The sequence below is a fragment of the Patella vulgata genome, chromosome 8, assembly GCF_932274485.2.
Source record: "Patella vulgata chromosome 8, xgPatVulg1.2, whole genome shotgun sequence".
Taxonomy (NCBI): Eukaryota; Metazoa; Mollusca; class Gastropoda; family Patellidae; genus Patella; species Patella vulgata.
Window position 1 is genome coordinate 5,380,126 of NC_065886.2, and position 19,206 is coordinate 5,399,331.

Below are 19,206 nucleotides of genomic sequence, written 5' to 3' on the forward strand. Positions count from 1 at the left end.
TAACAATGTCATTACGCTTTAAACAAAGCTCCAAATTGGACCAAATATGTTTACATAACGTTACGTCATGACTCACGATTTTATTATGCCCAATTAACCAGTGCATAGAAGAATATTGCAGGAGAAATGATTGCGTGACAAACGGGGCTATCAACACGGATACAATGTATACAATACTGTTTGGAGACGAACAAGACTTTCACCGTTTTTTTTCAAATTCCTTAAACCACTGTCCAAAAGTTTATTGAAGACCCAGATTAAACGAAGGGCTATCATGTTGCTGTACGTGGGATATATTTGATTGAACGGGAAGAATAGACACTCCCTCAAAAGCTCAAGTATCAGAAGTCAATCCAGCAAGTGGCAGAGAGGGATTTCTTGGGCCACTGCTTCAGGAATATGGGGTATACCATGCATCATGGACAATAACGATCCTTAAGCTACGTTAATCTTGAATAACCAATCACGGATATGAAGAGGAAAACACTAACAACCCAAATTATAGCATTCAACTGAATTTGTTTCCTATTATTGTAGTGTGGCCTGGGTATACCGTGCCTCATGCATTGACAATAACGATCGTTCAGCCACGTTTATCTTCAATAACCAATCACGATGAAGGAGGAAAACACTAACAGCACAAATATAAAATATTACTTCCGGGAATAAAATGAAAATAACATGTCGACAAGAAGTTGATTGCTAAAACTTTTAGATCTAAAATTAACGACCAAATAAAATTTACTGATTTTATTTCCAAACACAGCTGATGCATATTATTTGTTGGGAGAACCCCCTAAAACATAATGTACAAAAGAACACCTGTGAACAGGTATTTGTGTATAAAACAAACGATAAACTCTTGTGTTCAGCAGTCTAATTGTTTCACGTACTCTTGTGCTATAGTATAGTAAAGTATTATACAATATTATCATCATGCGTGTTATTTTGTGCATTGCAATGGTCTTGACCACTGTTGTGACTATCTCGGGACAAAGGAGTGGGTGGCCTTGGTCACGATATGGAGGGATGCGAAATCCAAGATGCATCAGTTGTTCAGAGGTAAAAGAGGCTCATCTGTGTGAATCCTGCTGCAAAAGTGAGCTTTGTTTATTTTAAATATTTATTTTCTATTTTTAAAGATTTGTTATGTTCTACTACACTGTACAGGTGGACTGGGCCAAAGGTATTTGAAGAGATTAAAATTTCATCCATTATCTTGTCTAGTATACCACGTATATCACAAACCATTTTGTTTCGACTCAGTGAAGACCTTTCTTCTCCGATTATTTCACAATTCTCACTACATGTAACACGCTCCATCCGTTTTTGTTGGAGACTAGACTGTATTTAATTTATATAGAACCCCCAATGTCACTAAATGGATCGTTTCCTAGCGGTATTATTTAAGCAATATCAATTTCTGAATACTGACTTCGTTGGACCGAAAGAAGTTGGACGAATGGTTAGCGCGTGTGAGTTGTATCATAAGGTTTGACATTGAATCAACTTACGTGGTTTCGATTCCCCTGTTCTACGTGACAGAGAGAGAGAGAGAGAGAGAAATGGGGTTTAACGTCCACTTGACACAAACTAGGTCATTTCGGAACTAACATGGTTTAATTTTATTTACATACTTCGCTTGCGCGTAGGGTTCTTTAGCAGTGGGAGGAAACCGGAGAAAATCCACGAGGTTGGACAGGCGACCCTACTCCTTGCCACGTACAACCGGGGATTCGAAACCACGCCAGTCGACTCAATGACAGACTTTATGATACAGCGCGCGCACGCTAACCATTCAGCCATCCAACCCCCCTTCTACGTGACAAGGAGTAGGGTCGCCTGTCCAACCTCGTGGGTTTCTGCGGGTCCAACGGTTTCCTCCCACTGCTAAACCCACATACGCGCAAGCGCATTATTGAAATAAAATTGAACCATATGTTATTCCCGAAATGACACGGTTTGTGTCGAGTGGACGTTAAACCCCATTTGTCTCTCTTCGGAAGACGTGGCGGTTGGGGGAGCGCTTATTTCTGATTGGTTAATTCAAATTTAGTTTCCATTACTGATGCAGCACTATGCAATGATATGTGTCTCTGGTTTGATGTGGAAAGCCAAACCCAACGTGTGACGCATACTCTCTCTGCCACATATTTTAAGAGCCTTGTGATCGTCTAGTATTGTCACTGGTTGTATTTGTAATTCTTTACTTATGATTAAGACATATTTGTAATGGCACCCTAATATCCCACGTTGTGAATTTATTGTTCTTTTGTTCAGTTTATGGTTACACACAGAATTAACAATCCAACAGTTCATTTCTAATCCTTTAGGATGCATTTAGTTACTGGGTAGAGCAAAATACTGGAACACATGCTTATGGAAGAATAGTTACTAATGTGTACATGCCTTGACTTTCCAACATGCTTAAATTTATTTAATTCGTGAATCAAGTGTATTAATTTGTGCAAATATTGTAATCGACTTGCAAAACTAATTTCAATAGACATGGCATGTGTATAAAACTAGTTTTCTGTTACTAATACGGTTTCCCCACACTAAACTTGTGGAACGTGTGTATCTATTGGGAGGACGTGTGTGGGACTGTAATCATTTAGGAGCCAGTGGTTAAGACTGTGGTGTATGCTTTCCGATATTCATAATCGATCCATAATATTCCACTTAATTATAGTCTAATTGTTTAAGTATCATTTAGTAAACCAGTTAGCCGTTTCTTTTATTTAACCTGTGTAAAATGTGTGTCTCAATCGGTTGAAAGGGTGTATCCCGTGGATTGGGCTGTTTTGTGTGCATTTTAATATTATATTTTATTTTCGTTAAACATACATTATGCAAGAGCTAATCTGCCAATTGCAGGTCTTTCTTTAGGCCTGAAATGTTATCTAAATTATTAATTAGACATTGTTATTTAGAAAAAACTTATCCAGACCATAATCAACTCTCGGTTGCATCTCTAGCCTGAGATGTGTATTGGATTAAGTTTCGATTTCTTGTTCGACTTCCATTCAGAATTTAATCATTAAATGGATAATCGAGACTGTGTTTTTTATCGTACAGATTTTAGTAATGATGATCGAGGCTAGGCCGAAAATTCAATCGCTAAAATCTCAGTTCATTTGTTACTACCTATTATCAGTCTTTTACTTTCATTTGATATACCCTCGCCTCATGTATGGCTTCTGATTTGTCATTATTGGTTGTCTGTCTAAATTATTGACCCCTATGATTAATTATTAATGTTAAACATACATTATGCCAGAGCTAAATCAGCCTATTGCAAGTCTTTATCTAGGCTTCAGATATTATAGAAATTATTAATTAGACCTTTACATGACAAGCTCAAAATCAACTCTGCAGACCCTCGGATGGCTTTGGTATAGCTTGGATTTAAACAGCCGTCCATGTAAAATTAAATCAAGAAATGGCCGACCAAACTAACGTGTAATGTTAGTTACTGAATATCGGAAACTGGTGATGAAAGGCCTACCAAGCGAGGGTTCTATAGCCATTGAGAATGTTACTTGATAATCGAGAATATGTAAGTGGAGTTATCGTCTGTCAATCAAACGATCGGCAATTCTCGTAGACGGTGCAGATACAGTTGATGCCTATTTCTAGTGCAAACTTCCAACAGTGACAACTCCTTTTATAATAAAGTAATTTGACTGAAATTTTCAATATTTTCTTTTTTTTATCATCTATTTTTGAATTATTATACCAAGAATGGTCAACTCTTTATTAAACTCTTAACTAATGTATCTTTAATTAATGCCAATCATCAGTTGCTTCACTAATCCGTTAGTTACACCTTGCCTTTGATTGATCTTGTTGTTGTCATGCCTTTGACCTTGTGGTTGCCATACATGGTTTCTGGTTTGTTGTTATTACTTGTCTATATATAATTGCCCTACACATTTGACACTGCAATTATGATTTCGGCTATCTATTATTTAATTGCACAAATATTACGTAATTAATTATTATCATTGGTTACTAAGCTTGATGGCGTGAATATTATCCTTAAATGAACAGTAGGAATATTCCTCTCATGAGTGTTCTAGACAATAGAATTTATCCTTCGCCTTAAACCCCATGTTCTGTTATTCTCGCAATATTCATAATTAATTTAATTTGCGTTTTAAATAAACTCATACCATACCTTATATTTTGACAATAGGGAATTATTAGTCAAGGCCATGATATTATTATACATATGTGTTCTTTTGCTGTTGTTTTGTTGTTTATTACAAATTTAACGTCCAATACATAAATAGACTGGTTAAATTTCCGGAAAAAGGATTTCCTTAGAACATGACTTTTCTTATTTACATCTGAATTAGTAATATATAGAAGATAGGTAAAAAAAACCAAATAATAAAAAGTTCTTGTATATCTAAAAGTCACTTTAAAACACAGTTTTAAAATAATAAAAGGTTCTTGTATATCTAAAAATCACTTTAATATCGCTGTCGTGAGAAGAGAGGGTGGGTTGTTGTTCTTAGTGTTTAACATCCGCTTCCACCGAAGGTGATATCGCGCACAAGTCTTATCTTTCATTTTTATTTATCTCAGCGGACGCGAAGGGCCTTTCCTGTGAGAGGAAACTGAATAGACTGGTTAAATTTCCGGAAAAAGGATTTACTTAGAACATGACTTTTCTTAATGATTTTGGTGTGCTGAATACGAATATCCATGTTCCCAAGCCGAAATTTGAGTTTTTGACCTTCTAATTAGCATAAATACAAAATAGCCGCCAAATGCGGCTAGATTGTTAGATATCTCGTTAACTATCGACTTTTTGGCCTATAAATGTATTACAGACATATAGGAAGTCGACCCCAATAAATCCAAAAATGATGTTATTATCACTATAAACCTCAGAATGCCTCGTTCGGCATTTCTGTCCAAACGAGGCAAAAACGTGTCAAAATTTTTGTCCCGATTTTGCCTCGTTGTAACGAGGTAAAAAAAAAACCTCGTTTCTCTGGAGTTCCAAAACGTGGTTTTTTAAATTGCCCTGTTTTTGGAACGAGGTATTTTGTTCAGAACGAGGCTGGGTAAAATTGCCTCGTTTACTAAACGAGGTATTTTATCCAAGATAATTATTAGCGGTATTTGCTGTCAACAAATAGAGCCATACAAATAATGTTCGGACCATCATGTGACCAATTGCAGATCTACATATTAGATTATTTATTTGGGACATGATATTGTTCATAGTTATGGCTTACTACACTGGAGTTCTATTATGTATAATAAACGCTTCCCGAGCGAAACAAAACATAACAATGTCACGTGACAATATTACATATGGCGGATACAAGCGTTCTTTGATTACATGCTGTTTGGTTTGATTATTAAATAATACGGCAATCTGTATTTATGGGAAAAGGAGAATGAATTTCCCCAAATCCAAAACTAGATGACTGGAATATTTATTGAATGGAAAGTAAATATTTTATAAACAAAAATATTCGGATTTGCAGTTTTCTAGCTTGGATGGATTTGTGATTTGAATCTCGAACTCAGTGTTTTATACATTTTATTATAAAATTGTAATAAATGTTTTACATGAATGAATAAAAGCTACAATTTAAAACAGTACAATAACATTGTGATTTGACGCTCTACAAATCACTAAGAGTATAACAATTGCTTGTTGAAAAAGCGTTACTAATATGTTTTTTTCCAATGCAGCAAAACCTACTGGACTGTTGTACTTAACATATTATTTTTTAAAAATATATTCAAAAAGAATGCGTCTTTTACAGATTTCAATATAATCACAAATGGTTGATTGTTTTAATGCTAAGATAAGTATTAATGGTTTGTATTTGAAAATCAAATTATATAAGCGAAAAATAGTAAGATACATTATGTATATCTTAAAACACGCCCTTCTCAGTTACTACTTCGGCGAATATCATTTGATAATTTAGATGATCAGAATTAAACACCGTTTCGCTATGTTATTATTTTTTTATGATTTGGTGGGGGTATACTAAATTAGGGGATTGGATTGAAAGATTATAACTACCATCTTATGGAGACATAATGTGTGGTGCATTTACGGTCTTATAAAGCTCTATTCTTACATAAAGAATGCTTGATTCGCACGGAATTGTTTTAGCCGTGATCATTTTAAGTCATGCTTATGCCAAGATCTGGGTAAGTGTTAATTTAAGTAGATATCAGAAAAGTACCACGTGTTCATAAATGTACTCTTTAGATAAATTGTACAATATTTATCAGTTCACTAGTTACAATAAAATCATGCATTATAGCTATTTTTATTTATTTATCCCTGGTGCTTCAAATTCAATTTAGGGTGCCTCAACATATTTAAAAATATGTTTTAAAGCTTTAGGTCATTTTATTATATCTTTCTACCATAAATAATAGCCCGAATTTAGGTATACCAAAAGTTAAAGAAATATAAACATTTTTTGAGTCATTCAGATATGACTGCCAAAATTGTCACCAACACACATGTCGTGTTTAGGCTGAAATCTAACCAGAAAAGTATTGTCAATACATAATAAAATTTATATTCCATTAATCAATTCCATTCCGCCATTGGTTTGTCTTAAACTCGTCATTTGTGTTCATGGGCATCAGGGTCGAGATGGCAACGTTATATGTTTTATTCGTCTAATTTACTATAAAACACAATATTCGGTTAGCGACACGGGTTAACGGCATATTAATAGCTTTATTCACTGAGATGGTTCCTTTACTTGTGGTTTATTTTTCGAATTGCTTTTTGTATTTTGTATTTATTTACAGAGGTTAAAAGTTTAAATGGACATATTTAGCACCTTCTTGTAAACCGTTGAAAGATTTAAAGTTTGGATTAAGGTTAAGTGAATGTAGGTCAAACATGCCGTTTGACAGAGTGTGTTTAGGGTGTTAAAGATTAAAAGTTATTCCCTACAAGGTGGTTCTACGGTTCTTACCATGCAATTCAGCTGTGAAATAACACGATTTCTTTCATTGTGTGTACAACAATAAAACTATTTCAATTTCAAGTTGTCTAATCCAGGGTGTTGTGAGGTATGCATCTAAGTGTTTTGACGACTTGAAAAATATACTTAATTTTATAAAAACTTATTAGAATCTTAGGATGATTTAAACAAAGCCACAAGACCGGTTCCAGATTCAATAATACATATAGCAAGTATAACAAACCTTTAAACATTGATACGTTCACTATTTCGGGCATTAAACTAATGGCTGATATTGTAAATAACACTAAGCATAGGTTAACATCTTCAAAACATATTATCAATTTAATTCAAGACTACTGGCCTAAACGCAGATATAGCACAATTATTAGATAATACGAATTAATTAAGTTAAGCAATCCCCAATCATGGGTGAGAGAAAATCAAACCAACTTGAATATAACAACAATGTCTTCCACCAACACGAGCCACGTGATAGAGGATGAATAAATTTGTGACACCGAATCAATTAAAATCTAAGTGTTGTTATGAAAAATGTCTCGGCTCTAAATTTGTAAAACTTATTTGTTTAAATTATTGGGAAAAGAATGGTTTCTTGTGTAATTTTCCTATCATAAGGAAAACCATTTTTTGTATTTTTAAAAACCCTAAATGTATTGACTTAGATTATAAAATTTTACATAATATATTATGGTCAACGGAAAAGCTATTTAAGATAGGTAAAGTAAGTGACGAATATTGCCCGGTTTGTAAATCAATGCACGAAGATATTCAACATTTACTAGATGTCATTATTAAACAGTTTTTAAACTTCTAATTAAGAATATAATGAAAAGAAATATAAGTAGTAATGAATTAGGCACTGTACTTTTATTTGGTCTCCAGCGGTCAAGTAAAACTCCACTAATAGAATTATGTAATATTATTATGTGTACAATACGATTAGCTATACATAATAGATAATATATACTGCGTACACATCTACGAAAAGAATGAGAGTGCTAAAGATTTTATTTTAACAAGCAGATTTGGCTGCCAAGTCTGCTTTAGATCTTCCCATATCTCAATTTTTAATACCTTTCAATGATTTTAAATTTTCTATAAATTCTTTTATATATGACCGCTGGCAACGGTCTTGGGATCTTGCAGACACAAATAAACTTCATCACATTAAACCTCTCATAGGAGACTGGCCAAACTCCTATAGAACCAACAGGGGGGATGAAGTTGTTTTGTGTCGCTCTCGTATTGGTCATACTTTTTTAACTCACATTTTCATTTTGAAGCGAGAGCCGCAACCAGCATGTGTTCACTGTCATGTTCCTTTGACAGTTAAGCACATTTTGATTGAGTGCAATCATCTCAAGAATGTAAGATCAAACTATTACCGTTGCCAGTCACTACATCAATTATTTGCTCAACCGGAGCTGTATGGAAAATGGTTAAACTTTTTAAAAGAGACAAACTTTTATTACAAATTTTAATTGTATATATATATCCGTATTTTTGTTTTTAATTATTTATATACATAAAGGACTTGTATTTATTTTTAACAACATTGTCTGTGATACTTGTTTTTATTTATGTATATAAATATATTTATGTGATATTGATTTAATTTGTCTCGTCAAAGTCACCATGTGTTTGGCCCATATAGCCCGGTTGGAGCTGACGTGCCATAAAACTCCATTTCATTTCATTTATTTTAAAATTTATTAAGCCTCCCGGGTTAAGTGATGAGATAAGCATCGATTTTTAACTTTAAATAAAAGAAACAAAAAGTCTAATTTACTATAAAACACCATTCGGTTTGCGTCACGGGTTAACGGCATATTAATAACTTTATTCACTGCGATGGTTTCTTTACTTATGATATATTTTTCGAATTGCTTTTTGTATTAATTTACAACGGTTAAAAGTTTAATTGAAAATATTCTAAATATTTTTCTTTATAACTGATTTGCTCAGTCATAACATGTCTTAGAGGCCTACACAACAACGCAATTTGTGGTTGTAATCATTTATTTAGCACCTTCTTGTTAAACCGTTGAAAGATTTAAAGTTTGAGTGTAGGTCAGAGTGTGTATTAGGGTGTTAAAGGAGCTAAGTCTACCAAGTTCAAAGGCTACTAATACGTTACTTGTTGATGTTCTAACACCCAACATTTTCTTACAAAATGACCTATTGACCTTTTCTATATTATCGGCTTCCTGCATGACATCCCAAGACTTCTGATGCATAATTTAGAACGGGGACCACGTATGTGTCAAATAATGCTAAACCGGTTTGTATATTAAATGGTTGTCTTTGATGGTTTGCATTAAACTAAAGCAAGATTTCTGTCCCTGTAGAGCTATAGTTTTCCGGGTAACAGATAATTTACCGTTATAGTTGAAAACTATACCAAGGTAATTAAAGCTACTGACTACTTCAACTAAAATATTTCTATAATACCACATTGCATTACACATGATCTTACCACCGTTTCTAAAAACGACGATTTTCGTTTTATTTGCATTTAAATCGAGGCAATTGACCGAACAATATTCATCTATACCATTCAACATATTCTGTAAATTATCAGGTGAGTAGCTAATTAATACGGTATCGTCTGCATTCATTAGTAGACACAAATTGATGTCACCAATACTTATAGGTTCACTATTACAGCTAAGCAGTTTAGTTTCCAAATCGGTGACATAGAATGAAAACAAAAATGGTGAGAGAGACTCGCCTTGTAATAAGCCAGAGGTACATGTAAAGTAATCTGAAAATTCGCCTTTAAATTTGACACATGATTGTATTTGGGAGTACATAGATTTTAATAATTTGAGAAGTTTCCCTGTTACGCCATGTTTGAGTAGTCTCTGTCATATTTTTGTGTGCGAGACATTATCAAATGCTTTGTAAGAGTCGATGAATCAGCAATATAGCCGCTTTTTTCTGTGACAAAGTCTTAAGTATTAAATTATGTAAAGTGAAAGTTGCATCCCTAGTACCCAAACCCTCTCTAAATCCGAACATCGCATCTGACAATATAGTATGTTCAGAGTTAAAGTTCTGCAGTCACTTATTAAAAATAGACGTGAACATTTTACCTAAATGACTATTCGGGGTTATACCACGATAATTGTTATCATCATGGGGGCCACCCTTTTTATATAACGGTATAATAACTCCTGTTGACCAACTATTTGGATATATACCACAACCAAAAAGATAATTAAACATTACATGTAAAGTTGGGATGAATATCGTCTTGTATTCTAAGAAGTATTCATTTATAAGATTATCTATACCCGCACGGGTGAAAAATCAAGGAAAAATTACAATGCGACAGTAAATATACCACATTTTCACGACTATATAACAACATCATGTTGGATTGTAAATTTTCCTTGATTTTTCGCCCGGAACGATATGGTACACGTTCATTGTGTCTTAAATATTGGATATTAGGATCCCACATTTTCACGACTACATGTATATAACAACATCTATTGGATTGAAATGAACCAATATTGAATTTTAATTTGTGTTTTTAATTTCGATTATTATGGAAAATATCGAGTGAGAGACTTAGCTCCTTTAACACCCTAATACACACTTCGCCAGGGGCATATTTGACCTACACTCAATTAGCCTTAATCCACACTTTAAATCTTTCAACGGGTTAACAAGAAGGTGTTAAATAAATGATTACAACCACAAATTGCATTGTTGTGTAGGCCTCTAAGACATGTTATGACTGAGCAAATCAGTTATAAAGAAAAATATTTAGAATATTTTCAATTAAACTTTTAACCGTTTTTTTTTTTTTTCTTGAAAAATGTTTATTCACAAATTTTAAATACAATATCATATACAATACATATATGCTTTAGAATGTATTCATATATACATTAATATACAACATTATGAAATTGTTAAAAAAAAAGATTGAAAAGTGCGTATGTACATTTGAAATAAAAACTTTTTTTTTTTTTAAAGTCAATGCTTATCTCACCATTTAATCCTTGTTTAATAGGAAAGAATGGCTTAATGAACTTGGAAATAAAATCTTTAACAGTTTTATGTTTTTTGTAGTAGATATTTACACAGTATATATGATCTTTTAACAATCTTTTAAACAATGTCCATCTTTTAAGGCTAACATTCTTCTTTTGTATATAGCTATTCTTACTGTACATAAAATAATATTACATAACTCTATTGGAAGGGTTTTACATGACTGTTGAAGACCAAATAAAATACCAGTGCCTAGTTCATTAATACTTATATTTATTTTCAATATATCCACTAGTATATCTTTAATCAAAAGTTTAAAATCTGTCAAATGTTGGCATCTAATGAATAAATGTTCAATATCTTCGAGCATTAATTTACAAACAGGATAATATTCGTCGCTTTCTTTACCTATCTTAAATAGCTTTTCTTTTGACCATAATATATTATGTACAACTTTAAAATCTAAGTCAACACATTTAGGATTTTTGTAAGTACAAAAAACGTTTTTCCATATGATAGGAAAATTACACACGAAACCCTTTTTCTCCCAATAATTTAAACAAGTTGGTTGAACAAATTTATAGCTGAGTAGCTTCTGATAGCAGAATTTAGAAGTTAATTTATTTGGTGTTATCAATTCATCGTCTATCATATGACTCGTGTTGGAAGACGACATTGTTGTTACATACGTGTTAGTGTGAATTACTCTCAACCATGATTGGGGATACTTGTCTTAATTAATTCGTAATTTCTAACAATTGTGTTATATCTACGTTTAGGGTTATAAGCGTGAATTAAACTAATAATACGTTTTGTAGATATAAACCCAGGTTTAGTATTATCTAAAATATCAGCTATTTGTCTAATGCCCGAAATAATGAAAGTATCATTATTTAGGGATTTATTATTATTCTTAATATATTTATTGTTAAACAATGGTTGTATAGCTATATCCACAATTGTATCTGGGAAGGGTCTTGTGCCTTGGTTTAAATCATCCCAGGATTCTAGTAAGTTTTTATAAAAATCTGGTAAATTCTTCAATAATCTTTTGGTATATAAAACTTTTAAGATATCTTTACCAAGATTAAAATCACCGTACGTGTTAATAAAATACATCATTGTGTTTTTCCATATATGAGCATACTGTTCGTCACTAAATTTAATTAACCATTTTAGACTTAAGGCTTTACTCTTGAGGTTAAGATTAGGAGAGCTCAATCCACCGTCGCGTTTATTCCCAATAACCGTTGTAAATTAATACAAAAAGCAATTCGAAAAATATACCACAAGTAAAGAAACCATCGCAGTGAATAAAGTTATTAATATGCCGTTAACCCGTGACGCGAACCGAATGGTGTTTTATAGTAAATTAGACTTTTTGTTTCTTTTATTTAAAGTTAAAAATCGATGCTTATCTCATCATTTAACCCGGGAGGCTAAATAAATTTTAAAATAAAATCTTTAGCACTCTCATTCTTTTCGTAGATGTGCACGCAGGATATATTATCTATTATATATAGCTAATCGTGTTGTACACATAATAATATTACATAACTCTATTGGTGGAGTTTTACTTGACCGCTGGAGACCAAATAAAATTACAGTGCCTAATTCATTACTACTTATATTTATTTTCATTATATTCTTAATTAGAAGTTTAAAAAAACTGTTTAATAATGACATCTAGTAAATATTGAATATCTTCGTGCATTGGTTTACAAACCGGGCAATATTCGTCACTTACTTTACCTATCTTAAATAGCTTTTCCGTTGACCATATTATATTATTTAGGGTTTTTAAAAATACAAAAAATGGTTTTCCATATGATAGGAAAATTACACAAGAAACCATTCTTTTCCCAATAATTTAAACAAATAAGTTTTACAAATTTAGAGCCGAGACATTTTTCATAACAACACTTAGATTTTAATTGAATTGTTGTGACAAATTCATTCATCATCTAACACGTGGCTCGTGTTGGTGGAAGACATTGTTGTTATATTCAAGTTGGTTTGATTTTCTCTCACCCATGATTGGGGAATGCTTAACTTAATTAATTCGTATTATCTAATAATTGTGCTATATCTGCGTTTAGGACAGTAGGCTTGAATTAAATTGATAATATGTTTTGAAGATGTTAACTTAGGCTTAGTATTATCTACAAACAATATCAACCATTAGTTTAATGCCCGAAATAGTGAACGTATCAAGGTTTATAGGTTTGTTATACTTGCTATATGTATTATTGAATCTGGAACCGGTCTTGTGCCTTTGTTTAAATCATCCTAAGATTCTAATAAGTTTAAATAAAATTAAGTATATTTTTCAGGTCGTCAAAACACTTAGATGCATACCTCACAATACCCTGGTTTAGACAACTTGAAATTGAAATAGTTTTATTGTTGTACACATAATGAAAGAAATTGTGTTATTTCACAGCTGAATTGTATGATAAGAACCGTAGAACCACTTTGTAGGGAATAACTTTTAATCTTTAACACCCTAATACACATCTGTCAAACGGCATGTTTGACCTACATTCACTTAACCTTAATCCAAACATTAAATCTTTCAACGGTTTAACAAGAAGGTGCTTAAATATTTCCATTTAAATTTTTAACCTCTGTAAATAAATACAAAAAGCAATTCGAAAAATAAACCACAAGTAAAGGAACCATCTCAGTGAATAAAGCTATTAATATGCCGTTAACCCGTGACGCGAACCGAATGGTGTTTCATAGTAAATTAGAGGAATAAAACATATAACGTTGCCATCTCGACCCTGATGCCCATGAACACAAATGACGAGTTTAAGACAAACCAATGGCGGAATGGAATTGATTAATGGAATATAAAATTTAATAATGTATTGACACTAAGTTTTCTGGTTAGACTTTAGCCTAAAAACATGCGTGCTTATGACAATTTTGGCAGTCATATCTGAATGACTCAAAAACTGGTTATATTTCTTCTTTAACTTTTGGTATACTTAAATCCGGCTATTATTTATGGTAGAAAGATATAATAAAATGACCTAAAGCTTTAAAACATATTTTTAAATATGTTGAGGCACCCTGAATTGAATTTGAAGCACCAGGGATAAATAAATAAAAATAGCTATAATGCATGATTTTATTGTAACTAGTGAACTGATAAATATTGTACAATTTATCTAAACAGTACGTTAGTCGTCAGAAAATTCATGAAAGCATGGTACTTTTCTGATATCTAGTTAAATTAACACTTACCCAGATCTTGGCATAAGCATGATCTAAAATGATCACGGCTAAAACAATTCCGTGCGAATCAAGCATTCTTTATGTAAGAATAGAGCGTTGTAAGACCGTAAATGCACCACACATTATGTCTCCATAAGATGGTAGCTATAATCTTTCAATCCAATCCCCTAATTTAGTATACCCCCACCAAATCATAAAAAAATAATAACATAGCAAAACGGTGTTTAATTCTGATCATCTAAATTATCAAATGATATTCGCCGAAGTAGTAACTGAGAAGGGCGTGTTTTAAGATGTACATAATGTATCTTACTATTTTTCGCTTATATAATTTGATGTTCAAATACAAACCATTAATACTTATCTAAGCATTAAAACAATCAACCATTTGTGGTTATATTGAAATCTGTAAAGGACGCATTCTTTTTGAATATATTTCAAAGTAGGTTTTGCTGCATTGGAAAAAAAACCATATTAGTAACGCCTTTTCAACAAGCAATTGTTATACTTTTAGTGATTTGTAGAGCGTCAAATCACAATGTTATTGTATTTTTTTAAATTGTAGATTTTATTCATTCATGTAAAACATACAATTTTATAATAAAATGTATAAAACACTGAGTTCTAGATTCAAATCACAAATCCACCTAAGCTAGAAAACTGCAAATCCGAATATTTTTGTTTATACAATATTCACTTTCCATTCAATAAATATTCCAGTCATCTAGTTTTGGATTTGGGGAAATTCATTCTCCTTTTCCCATAAATACAGATTACCGTATTATTTAATAATCAAACCAAACAGCATGTAATCAAAGAGCGCTTGTATCCGCCGTATGTAATATTGTCACGTGAAATTATGTTTTGTTTCGCTTGGGAAGCGTTTATTATACACAATAGAACTCCAGTGTAGTAAGCCATAACTATGAACAATATCATGTCCCAAATAAATAATCTAATTTGTAGATCTGCAATTGGTCACATGATGGCCCGAACATTATTTGTATGGCTCTATTTGTTGACAGCAAATACCGCTAATAATTATCTTGGATAAAATACCTCGTTTAGTAAACGAGGCAATTTTACCCAGCCTCGTTCTGAACAAAATACCTCGTTCCAAAAACAGGGCAATTTAAAAAAAACACGTTTTGGAACTCCAGAGAAACGAGGTATTTTTTTTACCTCGTTACAACGAGGCAAAATCGGGGCAAAAATTTTGACACGTTTTTGCCTCGTTTGGACCGAAATGCCGAACGAGGCATTCTGAGGTTTATAGTGTATGCTCCTGTGACGTCATATTCAAGATGGCCGCCATATTGATCAAAATTTTGTCTTGATGTCCTTTTCCTTTTGGATATTTGTGCGTGTCTACCATAATGTACAGGGAATAAGCTGAAAATTTCAGTCAAATTGCTCAACTCTGAACCGAGATAGCGATTGAATTTTGGGCCTAGCCTCCATCATCATTACTAAAGTCGGTACAATAAAAATTATAGTGTCGATTATCCTTTTTTGCATTTAATCATCAATGGGTGTTGGGCAGCAGATAGAATTCAAATCCAGTGAAAATCGAACACACGATGTTAATAAATATCTAATTAATAGTTTATATACTAAACAGCAAAATAAACGCCAGTACGATTTCAAAATCATAGAGGCACTTTAATCAAATCATTCTAGAAAACGACTTACTAAATGGATCAAAGTAGTTTTTTTATGAACAGTATGTTGACACATTAGTGATTAATTCATTACAATTCCAAGACATTACGAGAAGGTTTATTTTCTGTACACAAGTCTATATATCAGTACCGGGTGTATCCACCGCGAGTATCCTTAAAAGCAGCGCAGCATCTGTTCATGGATTGGACTAGACGATTGATGAACGCCATTTGCACCTGGAACCACACTCTCAGAAAAGTCTGGCACAATCCATTGGCTGTGTTTGGTCTTGGTGCGACGTCATTAAGTCTCCATTGAATTTCATCCCAAAGATGTTCAATCCGGTTTAAGTCCGGACTAAGGGCTGACCAGTGCATAACGTTGACGTCGTTCTGCTGTAAAAAGTGTGGGCACAGGCGTTGTCATGCTGGAAAACGTTGTCTCGCGATGACGTGCCAAATGTGGTATGACGTGGGGTCTGAGAGCTTGATCGATGTAGCACACTGCTGTGATGCCGCCTCCTCTCCCTGGACCAAGATTTTGGAACATCCTAGGATACACTTTCTAGTACAGGCCGATTCCACCCCAATCCATTATGCTTGGACCACCCCATGAGTCACGTTCCATGACACATTGGTCAGAGCAACGCTGGCCACTTCGACGCCATATTCTGGTCCTGTCATCTGACAGTTCTCCATTGCGTGGCTCACCAGTTCTGGTGTTGTTGGGCAAACTCTAGACGTTCACGTCGATGGCGAGGGGTGAAGATGTGTCCACGGTAAGGTCTACGGCAGTGGATGTTATCTGTGGTGAGACGTCGGCGCACTGTATCGGTACTGATGGGTCTTCCGTGTGTTCCTACTGTCTGACGTGCTGTCTCAGATGCCTGTGTGAAGGGATACTGCACGTGCTGTCGCACAACATGGCGGTCTTATCGCCATTTGGTAACTCTTGGTCTACCTGGTCGGTGGGCGATCATCCGTGGTGTTGGGGGGCCCGAAAGCGTTGCTGAAGCCTGTAGATGGTTCGAACACTGACCTGGAAGTGATTGGCAACGGCTTGGGCAGTGTTGCCAGCGTCGACTCTTCAATGCGCCTGGTTTCTCTGGGCTGTCGTGAGTTGTGGCATGCTGATGACGTTGTAGTGTGAATGTTTCAACCAGGTATGGGGGCTGAATTTTATAGGGCTGGTCCCGGTGAAAAGCACGTGCAGCATGAGAACATTTCCCGGGTTTAATTCTGTGTTTGGGAAGGAGCCTTATTACTCAGGTAAAGCTGGAGATGTGGTCACAATTATACAATAAAAACATTTGGCAAATTTTATGCAGTCAAGTACTATATCCGGTGAACACGCGATAAGAAAGACAACTACTACGAGACAATGACGCCATACGACTGTGACGTCATCTATATAAATGCCCTTTATCAACACCCGTTGTCAGATAGAAACGAATACTACATTGGTAGACATCCACAAATAACCAAAAGGAAAAGGACATCAAGACACAATTTTGATCAATATGGCGGCCATCTTGGGTATGACGTCACAGGGGCATAATGACATCATTTTTGGATTTATTGGGGTCGACTTCCTATATGTCTGTAATACATTTATAGGCCCAAAAGTCGATAGTTAACGAGATAGCTGACAATCTAACAGCATTTGGCGGCCATTTTGTAAAATGTTAATTAGAAGGTCAAAAACTAAAATTTCGGCTTGGGAACATGGATAGACGTATTCAGCACATCAAAATCATTAAGAAAAGTGATGTTCCCCACTTTTACTAAGAAATGCTTCTAACATTCTGACTTAACGAAAATTTGACTAGTCTAGGAGTAAACACACGAGGTTGAGAAGGCGTCCCTATTTCCAAGGCACATACGCTCACACCAGGGATGGAAACCACAACCGCAAGCTAGAGGTAACCGGCCAGCTAGAGGTCGAAGCGCGGCACTCTAGCGCGTGATATACTTTGTATATATCGAGGGTATAGAACATAATTGTGATAAGTCAATATATCAGGCATTGTGACTTATCACAATTATGTTCTAAACCCTCGATATTGTAGTATGCTAGACAAGATAATGTAAGAAATGTTAATCTCTTCAAGTACCTGTTAGGTGGACTGTCGACCTATATAATATAACGTCTACCAGGCTTTATCAAATTAAAGACAACAAATCCTAAGAGACGTCCATTGTTTGTAGGGGCGGACTGGGTAGCTCTGAGCCCTCGGACAAACTGGTGCCCTTGGGACATGACGAGAAAAACGTAACATGTTTGGTGGGTGCAAAGATTAAAGAACACTTTTCTATTTATTAACCTATTTCAAAATGAACTGCATTGTGGTAGACAAATATTTTTACTACGGTGCCAGTTGAAAAGTGTGTTCCAATCCTTTATAACATTTACCAAGTAATTAATGTGTAACGGTGTACCCCAAATCCATGTAAAAATAATGGTACGTGCTCAACGGTTGATAACGGTTACAGCTGTAGTTGTACTCCTGGGTATTTAGGAGAAAACTGTGATGGAAAGATATATTGTATATCGTATCAATAATTTCCCCGAGAGAGGGGGAGAAAATGGGTTTAAATTGATTGCATTTACAGATATACATGGAACCATTTCGGTAAAGGATCCTGGATTGCAAACTCGCCTGTCATCGTTGTAATTTGCTTTCGAATATGCACGAGTAGCTAAACCACGTGATTTTGTTTATCATTATGGTTGCTCAGACCGATTCGGTATTTACAAGCAAAATCAAAATATTATTACTCCAAAAATTAAATATAGGGAAATAGTGAGCATATTTAATTGCAGTGAATGTGTGTCTACCTAACCCATGTAAGAATAATGGAAAGTGTTCACCAGTTGATAACAGTTACAGCTGTAATTGTGCTATAGGATATTTAGGAAAAAACTGTGACGGTAAGTTACGTACATTCTTTATTGTCATAATAATTTAGTCAGCCTTAATTGACCAGCCAACAAGCTCATTATGAACAAATCAAGCCCGAAAGGACTCGGGGTGTAGCCTTATTTGACGCCAGATTAACGTAAGAATTCGCCCATTACATCTGAATTAAATCTTTAAATTAAGATGCAGCCTTGTTCGACACCAGATTAACATAATAATTTATCTATTACATCTGAATAAAACATTGTTTTCATGTGGCCATGTGATAATGCTCTAACAATGTATCGATTAATTCCCACAGAGGCGCACATGAAATCAATAAAACTCATATATAATTACAGTTACTAGTACATATTTACACAAGACGAGGCGGCCCGGTTCACATTC

The 19,206-nt window shown here is 34.2% G+C and overlaps 1 protein-coding gene across 1 annotated transcript in view; it reads left to right on the forward strand.

The window, feature by feature from the left end:
• The first annotated feature begins 837 nt into the window (after positions 1–837).
• Positions 838–19,206, forward strand: part of LOC126829404 (notch homolog 2 N-terminal-like protein A) — a 188,025-nt gene continuing 169,656 nt past the window's right edge. Inside the window, exon 1 of the mRNA XM_056102802.1 lies at positions 838–1,099. Coding sequence (XP_055958777.1) covers positions 937–1,099 — 163 coding nt within the window. The 5' untranslated portion in view covers positions 838–936. The remainder of the gene's footprint in view (positions 1,100–19,206) is intronic.